The sequence below is a fragment of the Candoia aspera genome, chromosome 3 (assembly GCF_035149785.1).
Source record: "Candoia aspera isolate rCanAsp1 chromosome 3, rCanAsp1.hap2, whole genome shotgun sequence".
NCBI lineage: Eukaryota > Metazoa > Chordata > Lepidosauria > Squamata > Boidae > Candoia > Candoia aspera.
The window spans coordinates 112,045,515-112,070,973 of NC_086155.1; the positions used below are offsets into that span (position 1 = coordinate 112,045,515).

General features: G+C 44.1%; 1 protein-coding gene across 2 annotated transcripts in view; it reads left to right on the forward strand.

Annotated features, from left to right (window-relative positions):
- The window catches only part of PCDH1 (protocadherin 1), a 172,668-nt gene that overhangs the window by 130,913 nt on the left and 16,296 nt on the right, over positions 1-25,459 (forward strand). For both annotated transcript variants that reach the window (XM_063298609.1, XM_063298608.1), the window contains exon 4: positions 17,654-17,873. In XM_063298609.1, coding sequence (XP_063154679.1) covers positions 17,654-17,873 — 220 coding nt within the window. The remainder of the gene's footprint in view (positions 1-17,653; positions 17,874-25,459) is intronic.

Below are 25,459 nucleotides of genomic sequence, written 5' to 3' on the forward strand. Positions count from 1 at the left end.
ATTTAAGGACTTTGCCCATCCAGGGCTCTGGATGAGGAAACTGTTTGTGTCCTATGTTTTCTTTAACTACAATTATTTTTGTTGAAATGCCTGGTATCTTCTTTCTGATCTCTCGGGCCAAATGCTTTCCAGCACTCTGCACATACTCCAACACTCAATAGAGTTATAGGTGCTCTGAGATATTATTTAGGTCATCTGACCACTGGAGCATGACTGTGGTCTATAAGAATTTTATTTTGTATATATGAAGTGTAGCAGCTTTACTGTTTCAAACCTTGATGTTGCATGCCCACATCAAGATATAACCAGTTACAATTGTTTTTATCTGAAATCAATTTGGGTTTATTAAATATTTTTGCTAATCAGCTCCAGTTTAATGCTTTCTCATTCTTCTAAACTGCTGGCTAGTTGCCCAGTTGGTTTTGTTAAAAAAGGAACCATACTGTATCCCTTAGCCACAACCTTTCAGTAATAGAAAAGTGGAATTGTTCTTTTATATAGCAAGCTTACTTAGTTGTAGAGTGGTTAGCCACAACATGGTCATGACATTATATGTGGTAAATGTTACTGGGTACTAAGTATGCTAATTGCTAATTAGATGCTTCTTGAAAATGCTGATATGTGACATCATAGTGGTCAGGTGTCAAAAAATGGTTTACAGATCTGTTTAGTCTGGTGCAGAGTTTAAAAGGGAAGAATTAAGAACTCTCTGTACTCTGGCTAGAGGGATCATTCCCAGCTGTCTTTGTATGTTTATCTCTGCCTTTGATTATCAGTAGTAAGAAAAAATAAGTAATACCCTGCATAAATTCAATATATTAGCCTACATTTTAGTGTTAACCTATACAGTCTTAGTATATTGATAGTCCATACATATGTGTATCTGTCACTCAGATTTACATCTTGAAGCTGAAATCTCTGGTCAAAGATCACAGCCAGTGGGCATTTAGTAGGAAAAATTGCTTAAATTAATTTCCTACACCAGATGAAAGTTCCATTGTCATGGAGCAGGATAGTTGCAAAAGAGAATAGCATCAATTTAATTGTCATAATCTTCTGAGTTCTGCCCCCTGTGTTAGGTTGCTCAGTATAAGGTTGGTTTTACCTTTCATGGTTACATAAATCCTTACGTAAATGATGAAACAGGGCCCAGGACAGAACTTTGTGTCACCAATCTCGATTAGTCTGGCAAGATTTTTTAATTAACCAACCCATGCTGATATCTAGTAACCAGTTCATTGTTTTCAAGGTTCTTACAGGTCATTTGTGTTATGAATTCCATGGATCTTTCTTTTTCTCCTTTTTGAACAGAGGGATATGAGGAGTCCAGTAATCTGGTACCTCAGTTATTTGTTTTCTCAAAGTTAATGGACAGAGATTCAGGAAACCATCAGAAAGTTTTCTTATCCTGGCATCCAGTCCATCTAAGCTTGGAGACTTCAATACATATGTATACATGCCCTTCATGATATTTCCTTTGAGATAAGCAGAATTATGCAGGACACAGAAAAAGAGTACAAAGAGCAAGACAGAAAGATTACAAGTATGAAATAAGAAAAAGAAATGACTTAATTGAATGCCAATCATTATCTCTCTCCTTACTTTATGTCTTTGCAAACCATACTAGCTTCCATCATGACTATATACCTCTTCATGCATTGCTTTTTGTTCTTAAATTTCTTGCCTCTCTTTTTTCAGAATCTTATCAACTCCATCCAACCATGACTTTTTTGATCTTCCTTATCCTCTTGACCTGTTCATTCTTTATATATATTTTTACAGTTTGTTCCACATTCGTTTTCTCTATATATGATCATATTATATTCAGTCCACATTCATTCAGTACCTATTTCTTCTTTCTTAAATATCTATTTCCACTGTTCTCAGCTTGTGAGAGAGAGCACTTCTTGTAATAACTGAGGAAGTCGAGTGGGGAAGGGAAACTCAGCTCAAGTTTAATCAAGCTATAATAAGAATCCACTTCGCTATCTTAAATGAATTCAAAGACCAGACAAATTACTTCCCAACCTGTTGAAGGAACTGATGGAAGTGATCTCAGAACCACTGACGATAATTTTTCAAAACTGGAGCACTGGTGAGATGTCAGAGAACTGGAGAAAACAAACAGTCCCGATATTCAAAAAGGGAGGAGGGAGGACCCAGAAAACTACAGACCAGTTAATTTAACATCCATATTGGGCAAGATATAACGTATTGTCAAGCAGGAAGTCTCCAAGTACTTTTAAAAAATACTACTATTCCTAAAAGCATAGGTTTGCCAAAACAACTTGTGTCAGATTTTATCTGTTTTTATGATAGAGTGATTAGTTTGGTAGATCAAGGGAACACTGTGGATATAGTGTACCTTATTCTCAGTAATGTGTTTAACAAGACCTTTTATATTAATCCTTATTGCCAATATGAATAAATGCAGGCTAGAGGATTCCACAATCTGATGAATTTGCAACTGAATGAAAAACTGTTCCCAAATGATACCTACATATAATTCTGGAGGGGAGCTTGGAATGGGTTCCCCAAGACCCAATCCTTGGCCCAGTGCCATTCAGGTTATTTGAAAATGACCTATCAGATGGAATGGAAGAAACGTTTATCAAATTTGCAGATGAAGCCAAGGAAGGGAAAATGGCTAATACTTTAGAGGATAAAATCACAATTCAAAATGATCTTGACAGGCTTGTAGGATGGTATTTAGTGGTGACAAGTGTATGGTCCTGAATTTGGTAGGAAAAATCAAATGCATAAGTGCAAGACTGGGGAGACCTGGCTTGGAAACAATGCACATGAGAAGGATCTAAGGGAAGGAATGGATAACCAGGAAAATATCATGCAGTGTAGTGCAGTCACTAAAAAGGCCAATGCAATATTGGGCTTCATTAATAGAATGAAGATCATGCAATGTAACAGTTCTGTTATACTCTGGTTATACTGCGTTTGGAATACTGTGTCTAATTCTGCATTTTATAAGGGATATGAAGAACCTGGAGCAGGTTCAGAAGAAAACTACCAGGATGATAAAGTGCCTTAAAACCAGATGTCATGAAGAAAGATTAATGATGTTGGATAGTTTCAGTTTGCAAAAGAGAAGATTGAAGAGAAATATTACTGCAGTTTAAAATAACATGGAAGGTGGGGTGGTCATCTTCTCTGTTGAAAGGGACAGCAGAAGAAGGACCAAGGAGTTGAAATTAAAAGAAAGGAATTTCTGGTTGAATATTAAGAGAAATTTCCTGGTACTAAGACTCCCTATAACAATAGTTAACTCTCCTTCATTATAGGTTTTCAACTAGGAGTTGGATATTCACATACCAGGGATTGTTTAGTATAGTGTTTCTTAAACATTTTGCTCTCAGGACCGCTTCCCACTTTTAAAATTATGGAGGATCCCAAAAGAACTTTTCTTTGTGTGGGTTATATTTATCAATGTTTCTCATATTAAAAATTAAATTATATTTATTTATGCTGGTCTATCTATGACTGTAATAAAGATTTAATTGATAGAATATTTATTTATTAAATCATGTAAAAATAACAACATTAAACCCATTGGGTATTAACATAAATAAAATATTTTTCATGAAAAAAACCTATTTTAATAAAAAAAATGAGAAGAGTATCATCGTTTTAAATTTTTGCAAATCTTCAGTATCTGGCAAATTTTGATTTTGAGGACCGCTGAGAGGGTCTTGGGGGATCTCCAGGGGCCCTAGGACCACACTTTAAGAAAAACTGGTTTAGTGGATGCCTATCCTGAGAAAATGGTTGGACCTCATGGCCTGTAAAGCCATTTCCAACTTCCAGTTCAATGATTTCATAGAATTAGAGCAGAAACATAGACCAGCCAGATCCCTATGCAAACAGATATAGGTTGGTCAAATTATCCTCTATTACAGGCTGAAGTGATTGCTGGTTGGATACTGAAAAAGGGATGAACAACAAGATGCCAGAATGGTATCAATTAATAAGATTTAGTAATTAATCCAAGATACTTACATTGGAGAGATTCTTTCCCTCAGCTGCAGTGAGTGAAAAAGCAGACAAAAAACATAGCTCACTGCTCACAAAGGAGTTGCCTTTATTGTGTAGATCTTATAACCCCAGACTCCTTCCCCCACCCTTTGGAATGCTCACCCCAGTCCAGGAAAGGTTAACCAGAAGGAAATTGCAGGTAGTCCTCGCTTAACAACCATTCATTTAGTGATAGTTCGGACTTGCGATGGTGCTGAAAAAACTGACTTATGACTGCTCCTCACACTTATGGCCTTCACAGCATTCCTCACAGTCACATGATCATAATTTGGGCGCTTGGCAACCAGTTCACATTTATGACTGTCACAGCATCCCGTGGTCACCTGATCACCATTTTCGACCTTCCTGGCTGGCTTCTGGCCAGCAAAATCAATAGGGAACCATGTGATTTGTTTAACGACCACATGGTTTGCTTAAATCCCACAGTGATTCACTTAGCGACTGCTGCAGAACAAGTCATAAAATCGGGTCACATTCACTTAGCAACCGAAATTCCAGTCCCAATTTTGGTTGTTAAGCAATGGCTACCTGCACATGCTTATTTGATTAGATTTTTGTGGACAAAGAAAAAGAGTAGGGCATATAGTCAAACAATGGGGAACAAAGAAAGTTACAAATTTGCGCAGCCTGCCTTGTTAAGCCCTTATTGGTGAGGTGTGAGCCATGCTGGAGGCGAAAGAGGTAAGCGATTAGCCTATTAGGGTCAGAGCGGGGAGCTTATTAGTTTGCAGCTCACGCTTAGTAAGCAAGTGGTGTGCCACTCAGAAAAGCAAGTAGGAAGAGCTAGCTTGTTCAAGCAGCCTTTCTTCCTGGCGTTAATTAAAAATGTGGGTCAATCACAGGACTTCTCCAGAACCACATCTTACTTTCATTACATTATCCTGGTAGTGGCAAGATATTATTTATTTATGTATTTATCTAATTTGTCCCCGCCAATCTCCTCCCATTGGGGGACTCTGGGCGGTTTACAACAATCAATTAAAAACAACAACCATAAAATACACAGTATAAAAATACAATAATAAATAATATAAATAAAGGTAAAAATAAAGAATCCAGGTGGCGAAGAATCTAAAACAGTCCAAGTGTGGGAGGAGTGGTCTATAGTGGTCTACATCCCCATGTAGATCTATTCCCTCTCCACCCCAAGCGAGGCAGCAGAACCAGGTCTTCAGACTCCTCCAAAAGGCCAGGAGCGATGGGGCCAATCTCACCTCTGGGGGCAGCATGTTCCACAGGGTGGGAGCTACTGCAGAGAAGGCCCACTTCCTGGACCCCGCCAGATGAAATTCTCTTACAGACGGGGTCCACAGCATGCCCTCTCTGCACGATCGGGTGGGACGGGTTGATGTAATGGGGAAGAGGCGGTCCCTCAGGTAACCTGGCCCCATGCCATGTAGGGCTTTAAGGGTAATAACCGACATCTTGAATTGGACCCGGAAGCAAACTGGTACCCAGTGCAGCTCGCGCAGCAGTGGTGTTACATGTGCCTTCTGGGGGCACCAAAAACAGCTCACGCAGCTGCATTCTGGACCAACTGGAGCTTCCAGATACTTTTCAAGGGTAGCCCCATGTAGAGCGCATTGCAATAGTCTATATGAGAGATAACAAGGGTATGAGTGACTGTTTGAAGGGCCTCCCAATCCAGGAAGGGGCGTAAGTAGTGCACAGCATGTAGCTGCACAAAGGCTCTCCTGGCCATGGCTGCCACCTGCTCTTCGAGCAGGAGCCGTGAGTCCAGGATGACCCCCAAGTTACGCGCCAGGTCTGTCTGGGGCAGTGCAACCCCATCCAGAACCAGAGATGTTAATGTCCCGGATACAGAAGAACCATTAACTCACAGCCACTTGGTCTTACCAGGGTTCAGTTGAAGCCTGTTGTTCCCCATCCAGGCCCCCACAGCCCCCAGACACTCGGACAGGGTAGTCACGGCATCACTTACTTCACCCGGGATGGAGATATACAATTGAGTATCATCAGCATACTGATGATACCTCATCCCATGGTGACAGATGATCTCGCCCAGCGGTTTCATGTAGATGTTAAAAAGGAGAGGGGAGAGTACTGATCCCTGTGGCACCCCCCATTAAATATATGAATATCTTATCTGTAAATATATGATTGTATTTGTCACTTGTAATGGGAAATCTTCATCTGTAATCATACTGAACTTTCTTATTGCTGATCTATGTGATGACAAGTCACCCAGTTTTGAAGACACTGCAACAGCCTATGAAGTGCGGGGCAGAACAGTGGAGAAACTGGAAGCAAAGGTACAGATAGTCCTCGACCTATAACCATTTGTTCAGCGACCGCTTGAAGTTACGATGGTGGTGAATGAATGGTGGTTACAACCAGTCCTAGGAGTTCCCGCCATCCCAGCACTCCCATAGTCACATGATCGCAATCTGGGTGCTTGGCAACCTGTTTGCACTTAGAGTTTGCTGAGCACCCCGCAATCACATGATTGCCATTTGCAACCTTCCCTGCCGGCTCTGGGGAAAGTCTCCCCACCCACATGTCCTCCCCTGGCCCCTCTGCACTCGCACTGCACTGATCACTTGTGCACCCCTGTGCACCTTCCCCAACCCTCACCATGTACCCTCTCTGATCTGCACTGCACACCCAACCTGCCCCATCTCTCACATAGCCCCTCACATACCCTCCCCAACCTGCAAGGCACCTTTTGTGCACCTTCCCCAACCTTCACCGTGCCTCCCTCGCACACCCCCACACATCCTCCCCAACCCCTCCTCACACCCTCACGCACCCTCCCCAACCTGAACTTGTTCAAACCTGAAGATAGCCTTCTGGAGATACGGTACCAGAATCATATTCAGTATTTCTTTGCCTCTAACAATCAGATCAGTTATCATACATAATTGGTATACATAATCATACAACTTTAGAGTAATTTAGTATTCACTTTAGCTAAGTAAATTCCTTTGGATACTATTACAGGTTGGATTAATCAGTCAGTTCTACTATTATTAACATTCATATCCAGTTTTATTGTTGTAAGGTATTCTGTCTAGATAATGGCACCAGATATGTCTGCTATTTACATCTGAAAGTTTGGCTACCACATAAAGTCTTATTTTGAATTGAAGTGCCATTAAGTATAAAGTGGAGCTACTGTCCTAACAGCCAGGAACCACGCTGAGACAAGGAACAGGTCTCTAGTGTTTTATTGTTGTTACATAACAGGGAAATCCTAACAAACTGAAGAAGCGTGGGAAAAACCCAGACATATAAACCCCAAAGGCTAAGGCGGGCCCGATCTGTGTCTCTTTGAATGGCTACCTAATTCCTCAGTACTACGCATGCGCTTTACAGCCTGGATGGGAACCCCCTGCTCACCATCCTCACTCATGACATCTACTGTGTATTTGGGAAATGGGAAGATCAAAAAAGAGAATGTCTTCTCCGTTTATTTGTGTCATTCAACTGACCAAATATACACTCAACTCAGTTATTTCAGAATACAATTACAAAGATAAGCTGACAGTGCAGCAACATAGAATCAAATACTTACATACTTCTTTTTTTTTAATATATAGAGACATTATTTTAGAGAATGTGAGACTTCCACAGCTATCAAAGAACCAGATTACAAACCTCACTTTATCTCTTCAAAAATTAATGAATAGAATCATAGTTAGAAGGGGCCATTTAAACCATGGAATCTAATTCCCTGCTTTTAATCTAAATTAAAACACCTGTGATGAATGGCTGTCTGGGCTCCACTTGAACACCTCCAACAAAAGGATCGCTTTACCACTGAGTAATTGATTCCATTGCAAAACTGCTCTTAAACTAAGACTCCTGTTTTCCTACAACTTACATCTATTGCTTTGTACCCTGTATTCTGGAGAAGTGGTCTTGACCTTTTCTTTGACATCCTTTCAGATATTTGAATCTTGATCATTTTATGATAGTTTGGATTCCTGGCTGGCTTAAGCAAAATAGAGGCCTATTCAGCTGATCCATCCCAAGGCAACTGATGGACCTAGAGACAGCTTGGGGTCATTCACAATGCTCTGGTGCATAGTCCAATTGAGGCCTTAGTCATGGCTTTGAATAAGCATGCAATGGTGGCCCTGAATCAGATTGTGCCTGTGAGGACTCTTTGTGATTGTGGATCCCATAGAATTCCCTGGTTTACAGAGGAGCTCCTGGAGGTAAAAAAATGCAACCACTGGAGGAAACAAATCCAACCAGGCACAGGTGAGAGCCTAGCTTAGGACTTCTTGTGTCAGTAACAGTGGCAAAGCACACTTCACTCTTACTGTGTCTGTAGATAGCTGGCCAGTGGCCTTTGGTAGGTCATTGCAAGGACTATTCTAGGCATCTAGAGTTTCAGCCTGTTTGTCCCATGGAAGTGGACAGAGTCCTTGGCTCTGTGAGCTCACCGCCACCTGTGTTCTGGACCTATTTCAGATGCTGGCTAGTCAGAACACCCCAGGAGGTGCCAGTGGTTGGGTTTAAGCAGTGGTAAATACCTCCTTGGGGGAGGGGGTGGTTTCAGCAGTGGTTTTTCCCCTCTTCAGGAAGCCATCTTTAGATCCAACAGTGTTGAATAATTTTTGGCTAGTCTCCAGCCTTCCCTTTCAAGGTTATTGGGAAGCTTTTTAGGGAAGGTTGTCAAGTAGGCACTCAGCTTCAAAGGGCCCTGGAGAAAGCAGATTATCTGGACCCTTTAAAATCAGATTCAAGCTGGATTACAGCCTCAAGTTAGCATTGGTCATGCTTGTAGATGACCTCTGGAGGGCTTCTGATGGGGATGATGTATTCAACCTTGCTCTGATGAATATCTCAATGGCTTTCAATACCATCAATCATGGTATCTTTCTGACCTACTTAGAGGATTAGGAGTGGGAGGCAGTGTTGTGCAGTGGCTCTTCTCTTTCCTCCAGGTTTCAATCACTGTTGGTAGGGGAAGAGAGATCTAGCCCTAGGCCCCTTTAATGTGGGATGCCTCAGGGCTGATCCCCCTCTCCACTCTTATTTAATATCTGTGTGATTATAGCTTTTCTTTTTCCTCTTATTGATTTCATTTGTATTAGCTAAATATTTCACTGTTTAACAGAGACCTCTCTTGACTAGAAATTGGGTAGTACATAGAAATTTCTTATAGTACTCTAAATCGTTAAAGGTGTAAGAATATATTATTAGAATATATTAGCCATATAATATTTTCAATTTGATGGTCATTCATGATCACTATCAATCCATATTCTACTACTTATATTGGGTTTGTTTCCTCCCTACTATATTCTCTATATGCTTTTAAAATGTATATTTGTATCAGTTTTATTCCTTTTTCTTTTTTTAATTAAAAATTTACATGAAAGCATCAGATGAGGTTATCTGTTGGCAAGCAGCAAAGTATCAGTATGCTAATGACACTCAGTTATATATCGCCGCCCCAGGTTAGACAAATTATGCTGTCTAGGTGCTTACCCAGTGCCTGGGGGATGTGATGGTCTGATTGGGGATGAACATTCATTTGTTCATTTATTTATTTATTTTCTATTCCACCTTTATTATTTTTATAGATAACTCAAGGCAGCAAACATACCTAATACTCCTTCCTCCTCCTATTTTCCCCACAACAACCCTGTGAGGTGAGTTGGGCTGAGAGAGACTGACTGGCCCAAGGTCACCCAGCCGGCCTTCATGCCTAAGGAGGGACTAGAACTCACAGATTCCTGGTTTCTAGCCAAACTGGCTCAGACTAGACCACACATACTGAGACTTAAGCTAATATGAGTGGTTTTGTACCTTGGGGAGCCCTGGATCCAAAGATGCTTCATCTTTGACTCTCAGCAGGGTAGCATTCCCCTAGACATAGCTGAAGCACAATCTGGGAGTCTTCTTGGACTCTGGCTCCTTCTTGAAGATCAGGTGGCACCCATGGCTAGGGGAGCTTTTGCACAAATTTGTGAGGTATGACAGTTGTGTCTGTTCCTGGACTGAGGGACCCTGCTCACTGTCACCCATGTCTTAGTCACCTCTTGACTGGATTACCACAATGTGGTAATCAAAATGTGATTACCACAATGGGGCTGCTCTTGAAAAACACCTGGAAGTTTCAAATGGTCCAGAATGCAATGGAGCACACAATTCTGGGCACACCAAGGTTTATCCAAATTACACTGCTGCTGTGTAAGTTGCACTGGCTCCCAGTATGCTTCTGGATGCAATTCAAGGTCCTGGTTATCATCTTTAAAGCCCTGCATGGTACATGGCAAAGTTACTTGCAGGACACCAGTCTCAAGGGTTTCTGCCCATCCCACCAGATCCAACAATGTGTGCTCCAGGTCCCCTTTACTAAATAATGACATCTTGTAGGCCCAAGCAGCTGTGCCTTCTCAGAGCGTGCCATACTGAACAGCCTCCCCCCAAGGTCTGGAGGGCTCAACCCTCTTGGCCTTCCATGGTGACATGGCTTCCCCCCCCCCAGGTGTTGGGCTAAGATGATAGATGAGTCCAACATAGTTTTGTTTGGTTTGTTTTATAGTGACTTAGTGTATGCTGATTTGCTGGTTTGAAAATTATACTCCTAATCAAGCTGGAATAAGTTATCAAAACAGGTGCTGCATGATTTAGCTCAGGGCCTTGTATTCAACATTTTTATTAAAACATTGATGAATAGGTAGAGAAAATGCTCATCAAATTTGCAAGTGACACATGAGGGCTGGAAGAGGGAATTAAGATGATATTTTTGATCTCCCTTCCCTGAAGTTGGCCTGTCAACTATCTTCTACTATACCTACTATTGCCCATCACCACTTAACTGTGACCCCCGTCTCCTAGCCCTCTTGTATTCTATTTGCATTCTTGCCTACCAGGTAACTCATATGGGACAGAATTAAAACTTCAGCCTAAAATCCCTCCCCCGTACATTCATCTCATCTTTTTATGGCTGCTTTAACAGACATACTATACAGTACAGGGATTCCTGTCCATCCTCATCCTCCATATACTTATTCTCACCCACCTCTGCTCCAGATGCTGCTTTCACCAGGGTTTCATGGGACAGGTTGCTCTCATCCCAAGCTCTCATATCTAATCTCAGCCAATCCACTTTTTTTTCCCATGTCCCTTGGAAGGCCAGCCCAAACCTAATTCTCTCCCCTCCCCCCAAAACTTACACAGTCCCATCTGTCCTCCACCCTTGCCTCTCCTCACACCTTTCTCTAAAACCAAAGCTAGAACTATTAGAAGTATTATTTCCAAAGTTGCTCCTTTTAGGGAGCGTGCAGACAAAACCCCACCTTGGCAATCATTTAGTTCTGGACATCATACTCCAAGGTTTCTGTCAAACTAGACCAAATACAGAAGATAAAATAGGCTGATCAGAGAATTAAAAACTAAGAGACAAAAGGAAGTGGTTATTTTTAGTCTTAAGACAATTGATGTACACTGTGATAACTTTTAAACATCTGAAAGAATGTTGCATAGAAGATACAGATCTATTCTTTATTACCGTAGAATGCATAGTACAAAAATGGTTTTAAGCTATAGGAAAATAGGCTTTAACTGAATGTTAGTTTAAAAAAAAAAGCTTCTTAGCAATAAGAGCAGTGTGAGAATAGAACCAATTACCCAGAGAGGTGGTGAGCTCTCCATTTGCTACATTATGTTCAAGTGTAGGCTGGATAGCCATCCAACAGGAAAGCTTTAATTTACATTCTTCCATGCAATAAGGTTGGATTCAATTACCTAAATGTAATTTTGAATTGTATGAGTCTTCAATTTTAGGAGATTTAATATTACAACAACTATTTCTTTCTTCAGGAGTTGTAAATCTAGTAGAAGCTAATGGCTTCTAGTGGATTCCAGATTAAACTGGGGAACTTTCTGACTAGTATATTATGTGCTTTTGTTGAAGCTCCATAGAATATGAAGATGATGTGGATAGGTTCTCCTGATTGTCCCTAAGTATCCATGTCCCACTTTACAGAATCTCTTCACTGAAGGTAATAAAGGTGATAAAACATGCAGTGATTACTAGAATGCAGGTAGAGGAATATTCATCTTAAATCTGATGGAATGCTAACAAGACCACAATATCAAGCTTACTTTGTAGCAGTGATGGAGACAAAGAAACTTTTTTCCCACTACTATTGCATCTTTTCATTATTATCTGAGTGGATCTCTGTCCCTGAGATTTTATGAGAATAAAATTAATTGTATCTATCATGACTTTATCAATGATTATTTATCAATTTTATCAATTACCAATGATTTATTTATTTGCAATACTTTTTTCCAACAAAGTTGATGATTACAGTACATACATGGACCTCGCGAGGTGGATTACACAGAAATCAAATTGATTGTGTTTGTGGACAGAGACAATGAAGAAGCTCAATACTATCAGTTAAGACAAAGCCAGGAGCTGACTGAGGGACAGACCATCAATTGCTCATGTGCAAATTCAAGCTGAAGCTGAAGAAAATTAAAGCAAGTCCAAGAGTGCCAAAGTATGATCTAGAAAATAGATCAAAAATAGATTCTATGCACTAAACACTGATGACTGAAAACCAGAAGGTTTGTGGGAAGACATTAAGAATATAATATGGGAAGAAAGTGAAAGATCACTAAAAAGGCAGGAAAGAAAGAAAAGATCCAAATGGATGTCAGATGAGACTCTGAAACTTGCTTTTAAATGCCAAGTAGCTAAAGCTAATGGAAGAAAGGATGAAGTAAGAGAGCTAAATAGAAAATTTCAAAGGGCAGCTCGAAAAGATAAGGAAAAATATTATGATGAAATATGCAAAGACCTAGAGCTAGAAAATTAAAGAGGAAGAACATGATTGGCATTCCTCAAGCTGGAAGCTGAAGAGAAAATTCAAGCCCTGAGTTGCTATCCTTAAAGATTCTATGGGCAATACATTAAATGACGCGGGTACTATTAAGAGAAGATGAAAGGAATATACAGAATCACTGTATAAAAGAGCTAGTTGATGTTCAGTTATTTCAGGAGGCAGAATATGATTGGTACTGAAGGAAGAAGTTCAAGCTACATTGAAGGCATTGGCGAAAAACAAGGCTCCAGGAATTGATGGATTACCAATTGAGATATTTCAACAATCAGACACAGCAGTGGAAGCACTTACTGTTCTATGTCAAGAAGTTTGGAAGACAATGACCTGGCCAACTGACTGGAAAAGATCCATATTCATACCCATTCCAAAGAAAGGAGATCAAACAGAATGTGGAAATTACTGAACGGTTTTATTAATTTCACATGCTAGCAAAATTTTGCTGAAAATAATTTAACAATGTTTGCAGTAATTTCAAACTGCATCATCTTTGCTGAAAATAATTTAACAATGTTTGCAGACTTACATCAATAGAGAACTACCAGAAGTCCAGGCTGGATTTAGAAGATGATGCAGTTTGAGAGAGATCATTGCTGATGTCAAATGGATCTTGGCTGAATGTAAAGAATATCAGAAAGACGTTTACCTCTGTTGCATTGATTATGCAAAGGCATTTGACTGTGTGGACCATAACAAGTTATGGCTAATATTACAAAGAATGGGAATTCCAGAGCACTTAATTGTACTCATGCGGAACCTGTACACGGATCAAGAAGCAGTTGTTAGAACAGAAAGCGGTGATACCAAGTGGTTCAAAATTGGAAAAGGTGTGCGGCAAGGTTGTATACTTTCACCCTACTTATTCAGAATGTACACTGAACAAATAATTCAAGAAGCAGGAATGTACAAAGAAGAATGGGGTATTAGAATTGGTGGAAGACTCATTAACAACCTGCGATATGCAGATGATACAACCTTGCTTGCTGGAAGTGAAGAAGAATTGAAGTACTTGCTGATAAAGATAAAAGATTGTAGTCAGCAATGCAGACTACACCTGAATGTGAAGAAGACGAAGATTCTCACAAATGGACCAATAAACAATGTCACAATAAATGGAGAAGAAATTGAGGTCATTAGCGATTTCACTCTACTCGGATCAACGATCAATGCCAAGGGAAGTAATAATCAAGAAATCAAATGACATATTGCGCTGGGAAAATCTGCCATCAAAGACCTATCTAAAGTTTTCAGAAGTAAAGATGTCAGTCTTCACACTGGTCAGATTATTATGGATGATTTTTCACTTTTCAGGATCTGATAATGAGGACTGAAGAAGAGCCAATATAGTTCCAATATTTAAGAAAGGGGGGGGGGGGAAGCAGACCTAGGAAACTACAGACCAATCTGCTTGACATCAATGACTGGGAAAATCCTAGAAAAGATAAGCAATGGGTTTGCTGGCACTCAGAAACAGATAGGGTGATTACCAGAAGCCAACATGGATTTGTTAAAAATAGATCATGCCAAACAAATCTAACTGCTTTCTTTGACAAGGTGACTAGAGTAGTAGACCAAGGGAATGCTGTGGATGTAGTATACTTAGACTTCAGTACGGCATTTGATTATATAGACCATAGCCTCCTTCTTGATAAACTGGAAAATGTAGGCTGGATGGTCCCAGCACCAGATGGGTTCACAGTTGGCTGAACAACCATAGCCAACCCGTGGGTCTATGTCCACATGGAGGGAGGTATGCAGGGTTCTGTCCTGAACCCAGTACAGATAGTCCTTGTTTAACAACCACTCATTCAGTGACTGTTCGAAATTACAATGGCACTAAATGAGGAGACTTACAACCAGTCCTCATAGTTGCAGCTGTCGCAGTGTCCCCGCAGTCATGTGATCGCAATTTGGGTGCTTGGCAACTGGCTTGCAATTATGACATTCATAGCATCTTGCGGTCACTTGATCATCATTTGTGACCTTCACTGTCAGCTTCTGACAAGCAAAGTCAATGGGGAAGCCAGCAGGAGGTCACAAATGATGTTGCACCTAACAACCACGCAGGATTCACTTAACAATGGCAACCAGAACTGCTACAACTGCCATCGTAAGTTGGCACAGTCACATGACATTGGACTTTATGAACATGTTGCTTAGCGATAGTGTTGCCAATCCCAATTATTGTAATTAAGCAAAGACTGCCTATACTGTTAAACATCTTCAAAAAAGACTTAGATGAGGGAATAGAAAGGCATATTCATAAAATTTGTGGATGACACAAAGCTGGGGGCAGAATTGGTAATACCCCTGAAGACAGGCTAAAGCTTCAAAAGGATCTTGATAAACTTGGACATTGGGCCCTATCCAAGAAAATGTTGTTCATGTTGAGAAATTTGCTTTGCACTTAGGTTTTGCGCTTAGGTACAGGTACAAGATAGGTGGTATCTGACCTAGCATTGTGAGAAAGATCAAGGGATCTTGGCACACCACAGATTAAGAATGAGCCAGCAGTCTGCTGCAGCTGCAAAAAACTTGATGCAGTTTTGGGCTGCATTAATAGAGGTATAGTGTCAATATCATGGGAAGTGATAGTACCACTCTATGCTGCACTGGTCAGACCACACCTAGAATACTGTGTCCAGTGCTGGTCACAGTACAAAAGGATGCTGAGGAACTGGAAAGAACGCAGAGAAGAGCAACAAAAGATGGTAAGGGTATTGGAGGCTAAATCCTGTGAAGACCGGCTGAAGGAATTTGGTATGTTTAGTTTAAAGAAGAGAAGGGGAGATATTATAGCAGTCTTCCAATATACGAAGGGATGTCACAGGGAAGAGGGAATAGATTTACTTTCCTTAGTACCTAAGGGTAAAGCAAGGACCAGTGGGTATAAGCTTTACAGTGAGAGATCCAAACTTGAACTAAGGAGGAATTTCCTGATTTTGAGGACAGTGTTTATGGCAACTTTCAGATGGGCACCAATTTACTCTGTCTTTGCAGTTCTAGTTTATTTTATGCAGGAAAAATTGAATTCTATGAAGTGATAATTTCTCCTTTCAATGAATATTGTTCCAAACTTCATTAAAGGATGTAATTGTTGAGAGCATTACCAAAAAAAAAAAAATTGGACTCCAGAAGTTCTAAATAAGCCTATTGTGGCTTATCAAGGATAACTATTCTTGGATGGAACGTTTTTTTATCCATTTCAGATGGTATTTATGGCTCATTCTGGCACTGAAACTGCAGGGAGAAAACATGACTCTCTCAGTCTTCTAAATTTCTCAACAATTTTTATTACCATCATCGATATCTTTCTGGAGAACTTTAGACAATCTGGAAAAGATAATAGATCTGTTTATAGAGCATTTGTCCATGTGAGTGATATTCAGTGTGTTTTAGAAAAGGTTGATTGTTCTGAATTCATAACAGAATTCAGAATGTTTGCATTTTCAAATCCATGCACTGTTGCTTGTTATTTGGCTTATTTATATACTGCTTGCTCACAAAAGCAGTTAACAACACCTAACAACAGTTCCAATAAATAACAATCAATACCAAAATACATAAAACCAAAACCTTAAAGCTTTCATCATGGTGATATTGGCAATGAAACAATGTTATTGCTCTGCCCTTGTCTTTTCTGCTGATAGCCACCCAGTGGCCCTGTTTAAAGTTCCTGTTGGGGAGGGTCAGCTCACAAGGCTGCTCTGAGGAATATTCTCACTATTCGACAGATAAAGTCACTCAGATTTGTTCAGATTTAGACTCCTGCTTTCTCCCCCTCCCTGCAGAGTGGAGAGATTGGAGAGGAAGAGGTTTCAAGAGAGTGAACTGTTGGCTCTTCTACACATTGAGAGCAATGCATTCGTGCCAGCAGTGGGAAAGGGTCAGGCAAAGGAGAGATTGTCTACAGAAATCACTTGCTTTTTTCCTCCCCCAACCCTTGCAGAGCAGAGAGATTGGAGAGAAAGAGATTTTAAAAACTATAAGCTGTTTGTGTAGCACACCCATGTCTCCCAGCCCTGAGCTGCCGGCACAATTGCATTGCTTTTGATGAGTAGAGAAGCAAACAGCTTACTTTCTTGCAATCCCTTTCTCTCCAATCAATCTGCAAGTGGTGGGGGGGGGGAGAAAAAAACACAGGTCGGGCACAGGACAATATATACTGACTGTAATGGCAGTCATGTGACTGAGGGACACTGCAGAGGTCGTAAATGGGCCGTAAAGTTATTTTTTCAGAACTGTTGTAACTTCAAACAGTGGCTGAACAAATGGTCAATAAGCAAGGACTACCTGCAGTATGCATTTTTATGATGCAGAATCTGTAGGATATGCAACAACCTCTTTGCATCCAATACTCTTTATATATTTATATTTTCAGGAAATCACAGAGAAGGCAAGATTTCATCTTCTTTGTGTTCTCTGCTTTACATATGGTTATATATACAGTAGTTCAGCATCATGAATTCAAGAATCTTGAATCACTGCATTATGTTAAGAACATAAATGCCTGTCCATGAGTCAACAGTATAATTATTAATTTGGTGACCTTCTACCAGAAGTTAACAACTGGTAATCAATTAAAATTATTACTGTTGACATGTTTGCATTAAGTCCAGCACGCTCTATAATCTAGGTAGATTTTCTTAATTGAAAAGTATATATTAGATTTCATTGGTAGAGTATTATTTTGAGCCACTTATTGAAGATACATCTTTTTACAATACTTCTATGGAACATATTAGTTAAGGATTTTGTATTGCTTTTTACAGTTACCTCATCGCCGAGTGACATTCTCTGCAGCCAATCAAGCTCAAGATCTGCAGGATCCCTCCCAGCACAGTTATTATGACAGTGGCCTTGAAGAGTCAGAAACACCAAGCAGCAAATCTTCATCAGGGCCTCGGATTGGGCCTCTGGCTCTACCTGAGGACCACTATGAGCGCACCACACCTGATGGCAGTATTGGGGAGATGGAACACCCTGAGAACGGTAAGAACCTTACAGCAAATTAGAAAGACCTCTAATAAGAGTACATCTATTTGTTGCTTGGCAAACAGTCTGTGTTACTTATACCCAAGAATGAGTTTGGGAATTAATCATTCATCATGCTGGAAAAATACTTCAGCAGTAGTTATATTGCAGATCATTGGGACAGACTGACTTCCACATAAAAATATTCAATGAATGAGAAGAAAAAGAAAGCAAAAAGGTATACTGAAATTACTAAATACTAAATACTAAAACCTGGGTTTTAGGTTTGAAGAACTGTCAGTACATGACAGCTTTCGCCCCACTCTGTACCATAGTTTTTCTATGTTCTGTAGGCCTTCCTTCTCACATAGAGAAGACCTCTTTAAGGTCATCATTTCAGAGTGGAGAGTAAAAAATATTTCCTGTTAATGAGACATTAACTACTCCTTGGACCCAAGCAGTTAAATCCCTCTTAGATTTTCCACCATGAGAAGCAAAGGTCAAGAGAACATTTGGATGACCTAAAGCTTACAAGTATCTTGTTTGCTTCCTCAAGTTGCAAACAGAAATTATGCCCACAGACTATGACCATAGAGTATCAGCAGTCCTGCAGTGTTACATCAAGTTTGAAATTAATGCAAGTGACTGTAGTCTCAAAGCAAACCATACGTGTTTTATAGTAAACTGGTCACCACTTGAGATCTACTTGGACAGTTATCTTGGCATCTTATGAGAGCCAATTTGGTGTAATGGTTAAGGCACCAGGCTAGAAACTGGAAGACCAGTGCAACACAGTGGCAGGAAGGAGGCCAGCAGAAGTGAGGAGGCTTGTCACAGCACTTTTGCTGATGGAGGCAGCTGGGAGATCCAATGGTGGCTGCAAAAGAGCAGGCGGCTGTGGTTCCTTTATGAAGATGGCAGCGCTCTGGCAATGTTGGGCAGCATTAGCATCAGGAGATGCAGGAGACGGCTTATGGTGGTGTGGTCAAGTTGGCCTGAATCCTGTGACTGCTGTGCAGCCCCTATGGTAGGTGGGCGGCCATCTTGTCTTCTCCTGGTAGCACTAGGTGTTGGAAAGGACAGTGCAGTGGACATTGTTCTGGTTGCTTCATAGCCTTGCCAACCTCCACTGTTCCTCTCTCCTTTCCGCTCTCCTTTCTCGAGCACTGGGAGGGGGCGGCAGCTCTGAGTCATCATTCTCACTAATTAGTGGTGCCTGTGCCTGCTGCTCGCTGACCAGCCCTGCTTCCTCTGACTGCTCAGGTGGCTGTTTATCTAGAGCTGTCTGCTCGCCCTCCAACTCTACGTCAGAGACTGGCCACCCATCCTCATCATCTGACTCTGACTCCGAGCCTGAACCACCCCATGGACTCCGAGCCCAAGCCCCCCATGACACTACCAAAGAGTTGGGATCCCTGCTTGCCAGTGATCCACATTTTGCTGTCCATGTTGCACTGATTCTCCCAATCTCTATGCCAGAACCACAAGCCCCCCTGCCTCCTCATGAGAACAGAGAACAGATGGACAAACAGATGGCAAAGAAGGGAGAGCGGGAACCTTATGGTAGCCCAATTTCCTCCTCACAGAGGGATATACAACTATAACTATCTGTCAGGGCAGCCTTGCTCCAAATAACACTCGGACTCACTTAAAGGGTTTAAGGATTTCCGGGTTTATTGGAACAGAATGCATGCGGAGAAAAAGACGGGAATGCGGGTGTGGTATCGGGGTCTCCCGTTTATACCCCGGTGGCGGACCTTGTTCTCCTCCACCCCCTATTGTCCCCCAAGCCAGGTCCGGATGGGTGATTAGCGTTGGTATGGGTCCGACGATGGGCGATTCGGGCGATCTCCGACGTTCCCCTTTGTCTCCTTGTCTTCGTCCGGTGCAGGTGCGTCCCCCGGGGTAATGGGTGGGAGTTCTCCCGATCTGTTAATGGTTTCCAGATTCTGTCCTAGGTGTGGTTCATTTGTCCTGTTGATTTATTTATGGGTTTGGGTGCTTTAAGGGATGATGTGTGTGTTTAAAGGATAATGGTTATCCCTTCCTTTTTCCTGATGTGCATGTTCCCCGTTGTGATGCACTTATGCCTTGCAACGGGGAACATGACATGCTGCCCCCCTAAGAGAATTCTAAGGTGCCAGTTTGTCCGGGTATGCTTCGTGGAAGCTTTTGACCAGCCGTTTTGCTGAAACGTTTTGCGCTTGGACCCACTCTGGGTGTGGAAAATGTCACCATTTGACGAGGTACTGTAGGGTGCCCCTTAGTTTCCTGGAGTCTAGTACCTCCTTAATTTCAAAATGTTGTTGCCCATCTATCATGATGGGTGGAGGCGGGGGGGTTTCCTTGTGCTATCTTGAAGGGGTGGCCGGTTTCAGTAGGGCACAGTGGAATACTGGGTGTATGCGCCGCAAATTGTGGGGTAGGTCCAGCTTGAAGGTCACTGGATTAATAATTTCTATGATTTGGAACGGTCCAATGAATTTGGGTGCCAATTTCTTTGAGGGCCGTGGGGATTTGATGAACTTAGTGGAGAGGTAGACCCTATCTCCCACTTTGTAGTTCGGTTGTGCCGCCCTGTGATTGTCTGCAAACTTTTTGTATGTAGCTTGCACGTCTGCGAGGGCCAGCTGGATGACGGGCCAAACCGTGGCCAGTTGTGCACGCCCAACAGTTGTGTCTGGTTGGGGCAGTTCCGGGATTGGCATGAAGTCTCTGCCATAAACCACTTTGAATGGGGTGTGACCTGTGCTCTGGTGCACTGCGTTGTTGTAGGCTACCTCTGCAAAAGGTAGCAGGTCCACCCAATTGTCCTGTTGACAGTTAATGAAGGATTGGAGGAATTGCTCCAGGGTGGAGTTGAGAATCTCCGTAGAGCCATCTGTGTGGGGGTGCCAGGCCGTGGACAGTGCCTGCTTGGTCCCAATAAGTTTTAAAAATTCTTTCCAGAACCTAGATGTAAATTATGTGCCCCTATCGGTCACCAAACGGGAGGGGGCGCCATGGAGTTTATAGATATGGGTAAGGAATAGGCGTGACAGCTGTTGCGCGGAGGGAATGGACGTGCAGGGTATGAAGTGTTCCTGCTTGGAAAAATAGTCTTTTACCACCCAGATGACCGTTTTTCTTTGGCTGGGTGGTAGGTCTACAATGAAGTCCATGGAAATTTCCTCCCAGGGGCGAGAGGGGCTTGCTACTTGCTGCAGCAGTCCCTGGGGCTTCCCCACCTTTCGTTTTGACATGGCACATGTGGGGCAAGCAGCGACATATTCTTTAACGTCCTTTCTGAGAGTAGGCCACCAGAATTGTCGCCTGATTAAATGTAATGTTTTGACGAACCCAAAGTGTCCGGCTGTCTTGTCATCATGGGAGCGGTTTAAAACTTCCGCTCGCAATGTCTCTGGCACGTACAGGTTCTTCTGTCTCCAGGCTAGACCATTCATAACAGATACATGGTGTTTGTTGGTTTGCAACCATGTATCTGTCTTGAGGGCTTGAACGAGTCGTTGTTGCCAGTTTGGTGAAATTGACCTGTGGCTCCCTCCGTTCGTGGATGTTCATGCTGGGGTGCGTTGGGTTCTTGTTTGGCTGCGCGTGACCGCAGGGCAGCCCAGCTGTGTGTCGGTCCACACAGTACCCACAATGTCCGATGCCTGGCTGGCATCCTGAGGCCGTCAGGAGAGAGCATCTGCTAGGAAGTTCTTCCTCCCCGGTATGAACTTTAATTTAAAGTTAAACCTGCTGAAGAATTGCGCCCAGCATACTTGCTTTGGGCTGAGGCGTTTTGGAGTGCTGAGAGCCTCTAGGTTCTTGTGGTCTGTCCAGACCTCAAAGGGGCAGGAGGCCCCTTCGAGGAGGTGCCTCCATGTCTCTAGGGCTGCCTTGACTGCGAACGCCTCCTTTTCCCACACGTGCCATCTCCGTTCCGTTTCGGAGAACTTGCGGGAAAGGTACGCGCAGGGCTTCAGCTGATTATCAAAATCTCGCTGAAGCAGGAGTGCTCCGATGGAGAAGTCGGATGCGTCGACTTGCACGACGAAGGGTCTGGTGGGGTCGGGGTGTTGCAGTACTGGCTCCGCTGTAAAGAGGCTTTTGAGGCGTTCGAAAGCCCTTTGACAATCAGCTGTCCAGTTCAGGAGCGCCCCCGGGTTCCTTGATTTACGTGTGTCTCCCAGGCCCTTTGTCCGGAGTAGGTCAGTTAGAGGCAGCACAATTTCCGCCAGCCCCTGGATAAAACCCCTATAGAAATTTGTGAAACTGAGGAAACTTTGGAGTTGCCTCCTTGTGCGTGGGTGCTCCCACGCCAGTATGGCTTGGACCTTGCTTGGGTCCATCTCAATCCCCCTTGCCGAGATTCTATAGCCCAGATAGTCAATTTGGTCCTTGTGAAACTCACACTTGGAGAGCTTGGCGTATAGCTCTGCCTTTCGGAGTTTCCTGAGCACTTGCTTTACTAAGCGTTTGTGCTCCTTTTCGGTCTCTGAATATATTAAAACATCGTCGAGATACACAAGGACCCCCTTAAATAAGTGGTCGTGCAGGACCTCATTAATTAACTGCATAAACACTCCTGGTGCCCCCGCCAACCCAAATGGTAAAACTTTATATTGAAAAGACCCCAGCGGGCAGTTGAACGCTGTCTTCCATTCGTCCCCCTCCCGTATTCGTATTCGGAAGTAGGCTTCCCTCAGGTCCAGTTTTGAGAATATCTTGCCCTTTGCCAGGTGGGCAAGAATGTCCTTTATTATGGGCAGGGGGTATTTATTTGATATTGACGCGGCGTTCAACCCGCGGGAGTCGGTACAGAGCCTCAGTGACCCATCCTTCTTTTCCCGAAAGAGGACGGGGGCTCCGACTGGTGAGTTTGCGGGCTCAATAAAACCCTGCGCTAAATTTTTATCGACGAACTCCCTTAATGCTGCCAGCTCCTGCTGGGTCATCGCATATATTTTGGGCTTTGGTAGGGGCGCGCCAGGGACCAGCTCTATGGTGCAGTCTGTTTTTCTATGGGGTGGGAGTTTGTCAGCCTCCTTTTCGCCAAACACATCGGCAAACTCTGCATATCTGGCTGGCAGACCCTCCAGGTTCGCTGCCTCCAGACGCATCGAGGTAGTCTCCGCCCTCCCCATTGCAGCACGGGGAACCTGATCCCCTGTGGGTGCTTGATAGCGCCCATCCGAAAACTTGATGTCCCTGGTTGACCAGTTTATTCGTGGGTTGTGTTGCACTAGCCACAGGATCCCTAGGATGATTAGGGGTTGGCCCACTGGTGCCACGATGAAGGGCAGTGTTTCCTTGTGGCTGCCGAGCCACAGCGCGACTTTGTCCATGTATTGGGTGACCGCCCCCCCCCCCCCGCTGCTGAACCATCCAACTGTGTGAAAACAATATGGTTCTGAAGTGGATAGCAGCAGAGGTTTAGCGTGGCTGCGAGGTCCGGGTGCATAAGGCACTTCGAGCAGCCAGAGTCAATTAGTGCCCAAACTTTTTCCATCTTTCCTCCGTGGGTCAGGGTGACTTTCACATATAGGGTGGGACAATTATCACTCACCCCGAAGTCATTGTGCCTCTTGTTTTCTTCCACCTGTCCTCTGGCACTCCTTAGGGCAGGTGGCTGGCATTTTCCGCCGGCTCGTCGGTGTCGCTTTCCTCGTCTTCGGCGCAGTAGGGGAAGTCCTTTGCCGTGGTTTCACCCATCGCGACTGGCATTTTCCTGGGTGCTGGGGTTGGCTTGGTTGGTGCCCTCCCCGAGCTGTCCCTTGCCTTCGCTTTTGGGCAAGCCGCTGCCTTGTGATCCTCCTTCCCACACCTGAGGCACTGACCCTTTGCGAACCGTCGGTCTCTTTCCTCCTTCCAAGGTTGGGGTCTCGGCTTCGCTGGTCCTGCAGCTGTGCGGGGTCCTCTCGCCGCCTCTGCCTGCTGCGCTTCCCTTTTTGCTTGGAGGAAAGTGTCCTGGGCGTCCTCTGCCTCTCCTGCCAGCCGGATCCACTCCACCAGGGTGTCGGGGTTATTTCTGCACAGTGCCCACCTGAGCACATTCAGGTTGAGACCCTCCTTGAACCGCTCAATGAGGGTGGACTGGGACCATACTTCGACCTTACCAGCCAGGGCTTGGAACTCCATGGCATAATCTGCCACGGAGCACTGTCCTTGTTTGAGGGTTTTCGGGTCTCTTTTTGCCCTCTCCCTTTCCAGGGGGTCCTTGAAGTGCAGTTCCACTGCCCAGAGGAATTCATTTCAGTCCTCTAGTTCCGGGGCGCCTGCCTGGCATAACTGGACATACCAGTCGGTGGCCTGTCCTTTTAATTTAATTGCTAAGGCATTTACCTTGCCTTTCTCTGTTCAGAAGTAGGGGCCCCATTCCTCCATATAGTTCCTCGCGTTGGTGAGGAAAAAGGAGAGTTTTGTGGGGTCCCCATCGAACTTAACGCCTTGATCGCCGCTCTCGGTGGGCTCCAAGCCGCGTCTGGGCGTCGAGGTGTGCTTTGGGCAGTCGGGGCTCTGTGGTCTTGCCGTGGGGATTCCCTCCATCAGGCGTCGGGTGGTGTTGGTGCCATCTCTTGCCGGCTCCCGCTTCGTTCTGGTCGTCTCGCCATCGGGGTGGGAGGGTGGGGTGCAGCCCATCTGGCGGGTTCCTGGAAGCGGACTCTGCCTGGCGCTGCGTCGTCCTCTGGACCTCTCCTCCGTTTCTCCAGCTGGTGCGTCTCCGAGGGGGGGGGTAAGGGGTGTCGGGCATTTGGTGCCTGGTCCTTCCGCGCCCAGGCTGTGGGATTCGTACGCCTCTGCTAACCTCTGGAGCAGCTGCTGCATCGCCTCCAGCTTTTCCTCGACTGTGCTCAGCCTTGCCACCGTTCGCGAGCCCTTCTTGGTGCGGTCGCCCCTCCGCTCTCTTTCGGTTCTTGACGCCGTGGATGATGGGTCATCCTGCGGTTCCTCTGGGGTTCCGGGCGATCCAGGTGAGGATCCCCCCATCTCGTCGATGGTGGCCCACATGCCACGGGACTCACGGGTGGCGTTCGTCGTTGCTTCCCCCTCCGAACTTGATCCCGAGCTCACCTGGTCCTCACGCCGTCGGGGCCTCGGGCACCTTCCGTTCGTGGGGATGGGCGTTCCGTTGCCGGTCGCCGGGTAGCCGCCTCGCCGTGAGATGCAATCTTCCATCACTAGCTTGGTTCCCTCACAGATTGGATCTGGACTGGTGCTAGTGGAAAAAAGAATTTTCGATTCCCGTCTTTATGTCAGGGCAGCCTTGCTCCAAATAACACGCGGACTCACTTAAAGGGTTTAAGGATTTCCGGGTTTATTGGAACAGAATGCATGCGGAGAAAAAGACGGGAATGCGGGTGTGGTATCGGGGTCTCCCGTTTATACCCCGGTGGCGGACCTTGTTCTCCTCCACCCCCTATTGTCCCCCAAGCCAGGTCCGGATGGGTGATTAGCGTTGGTATGGGTCCGACGATGGGCGATTCGGGCGATCTCCGACGTTCCCCTTTGTCTCCTTGTCTTCATCCGGTGCAGGTGCGTCCCCCGGGGTAATGGGTGGGAGTTCTCCCGATCTGTTAATGGTTTCCAGATCCTGTCCTAGGTGCGGTTCATTTGTCCTG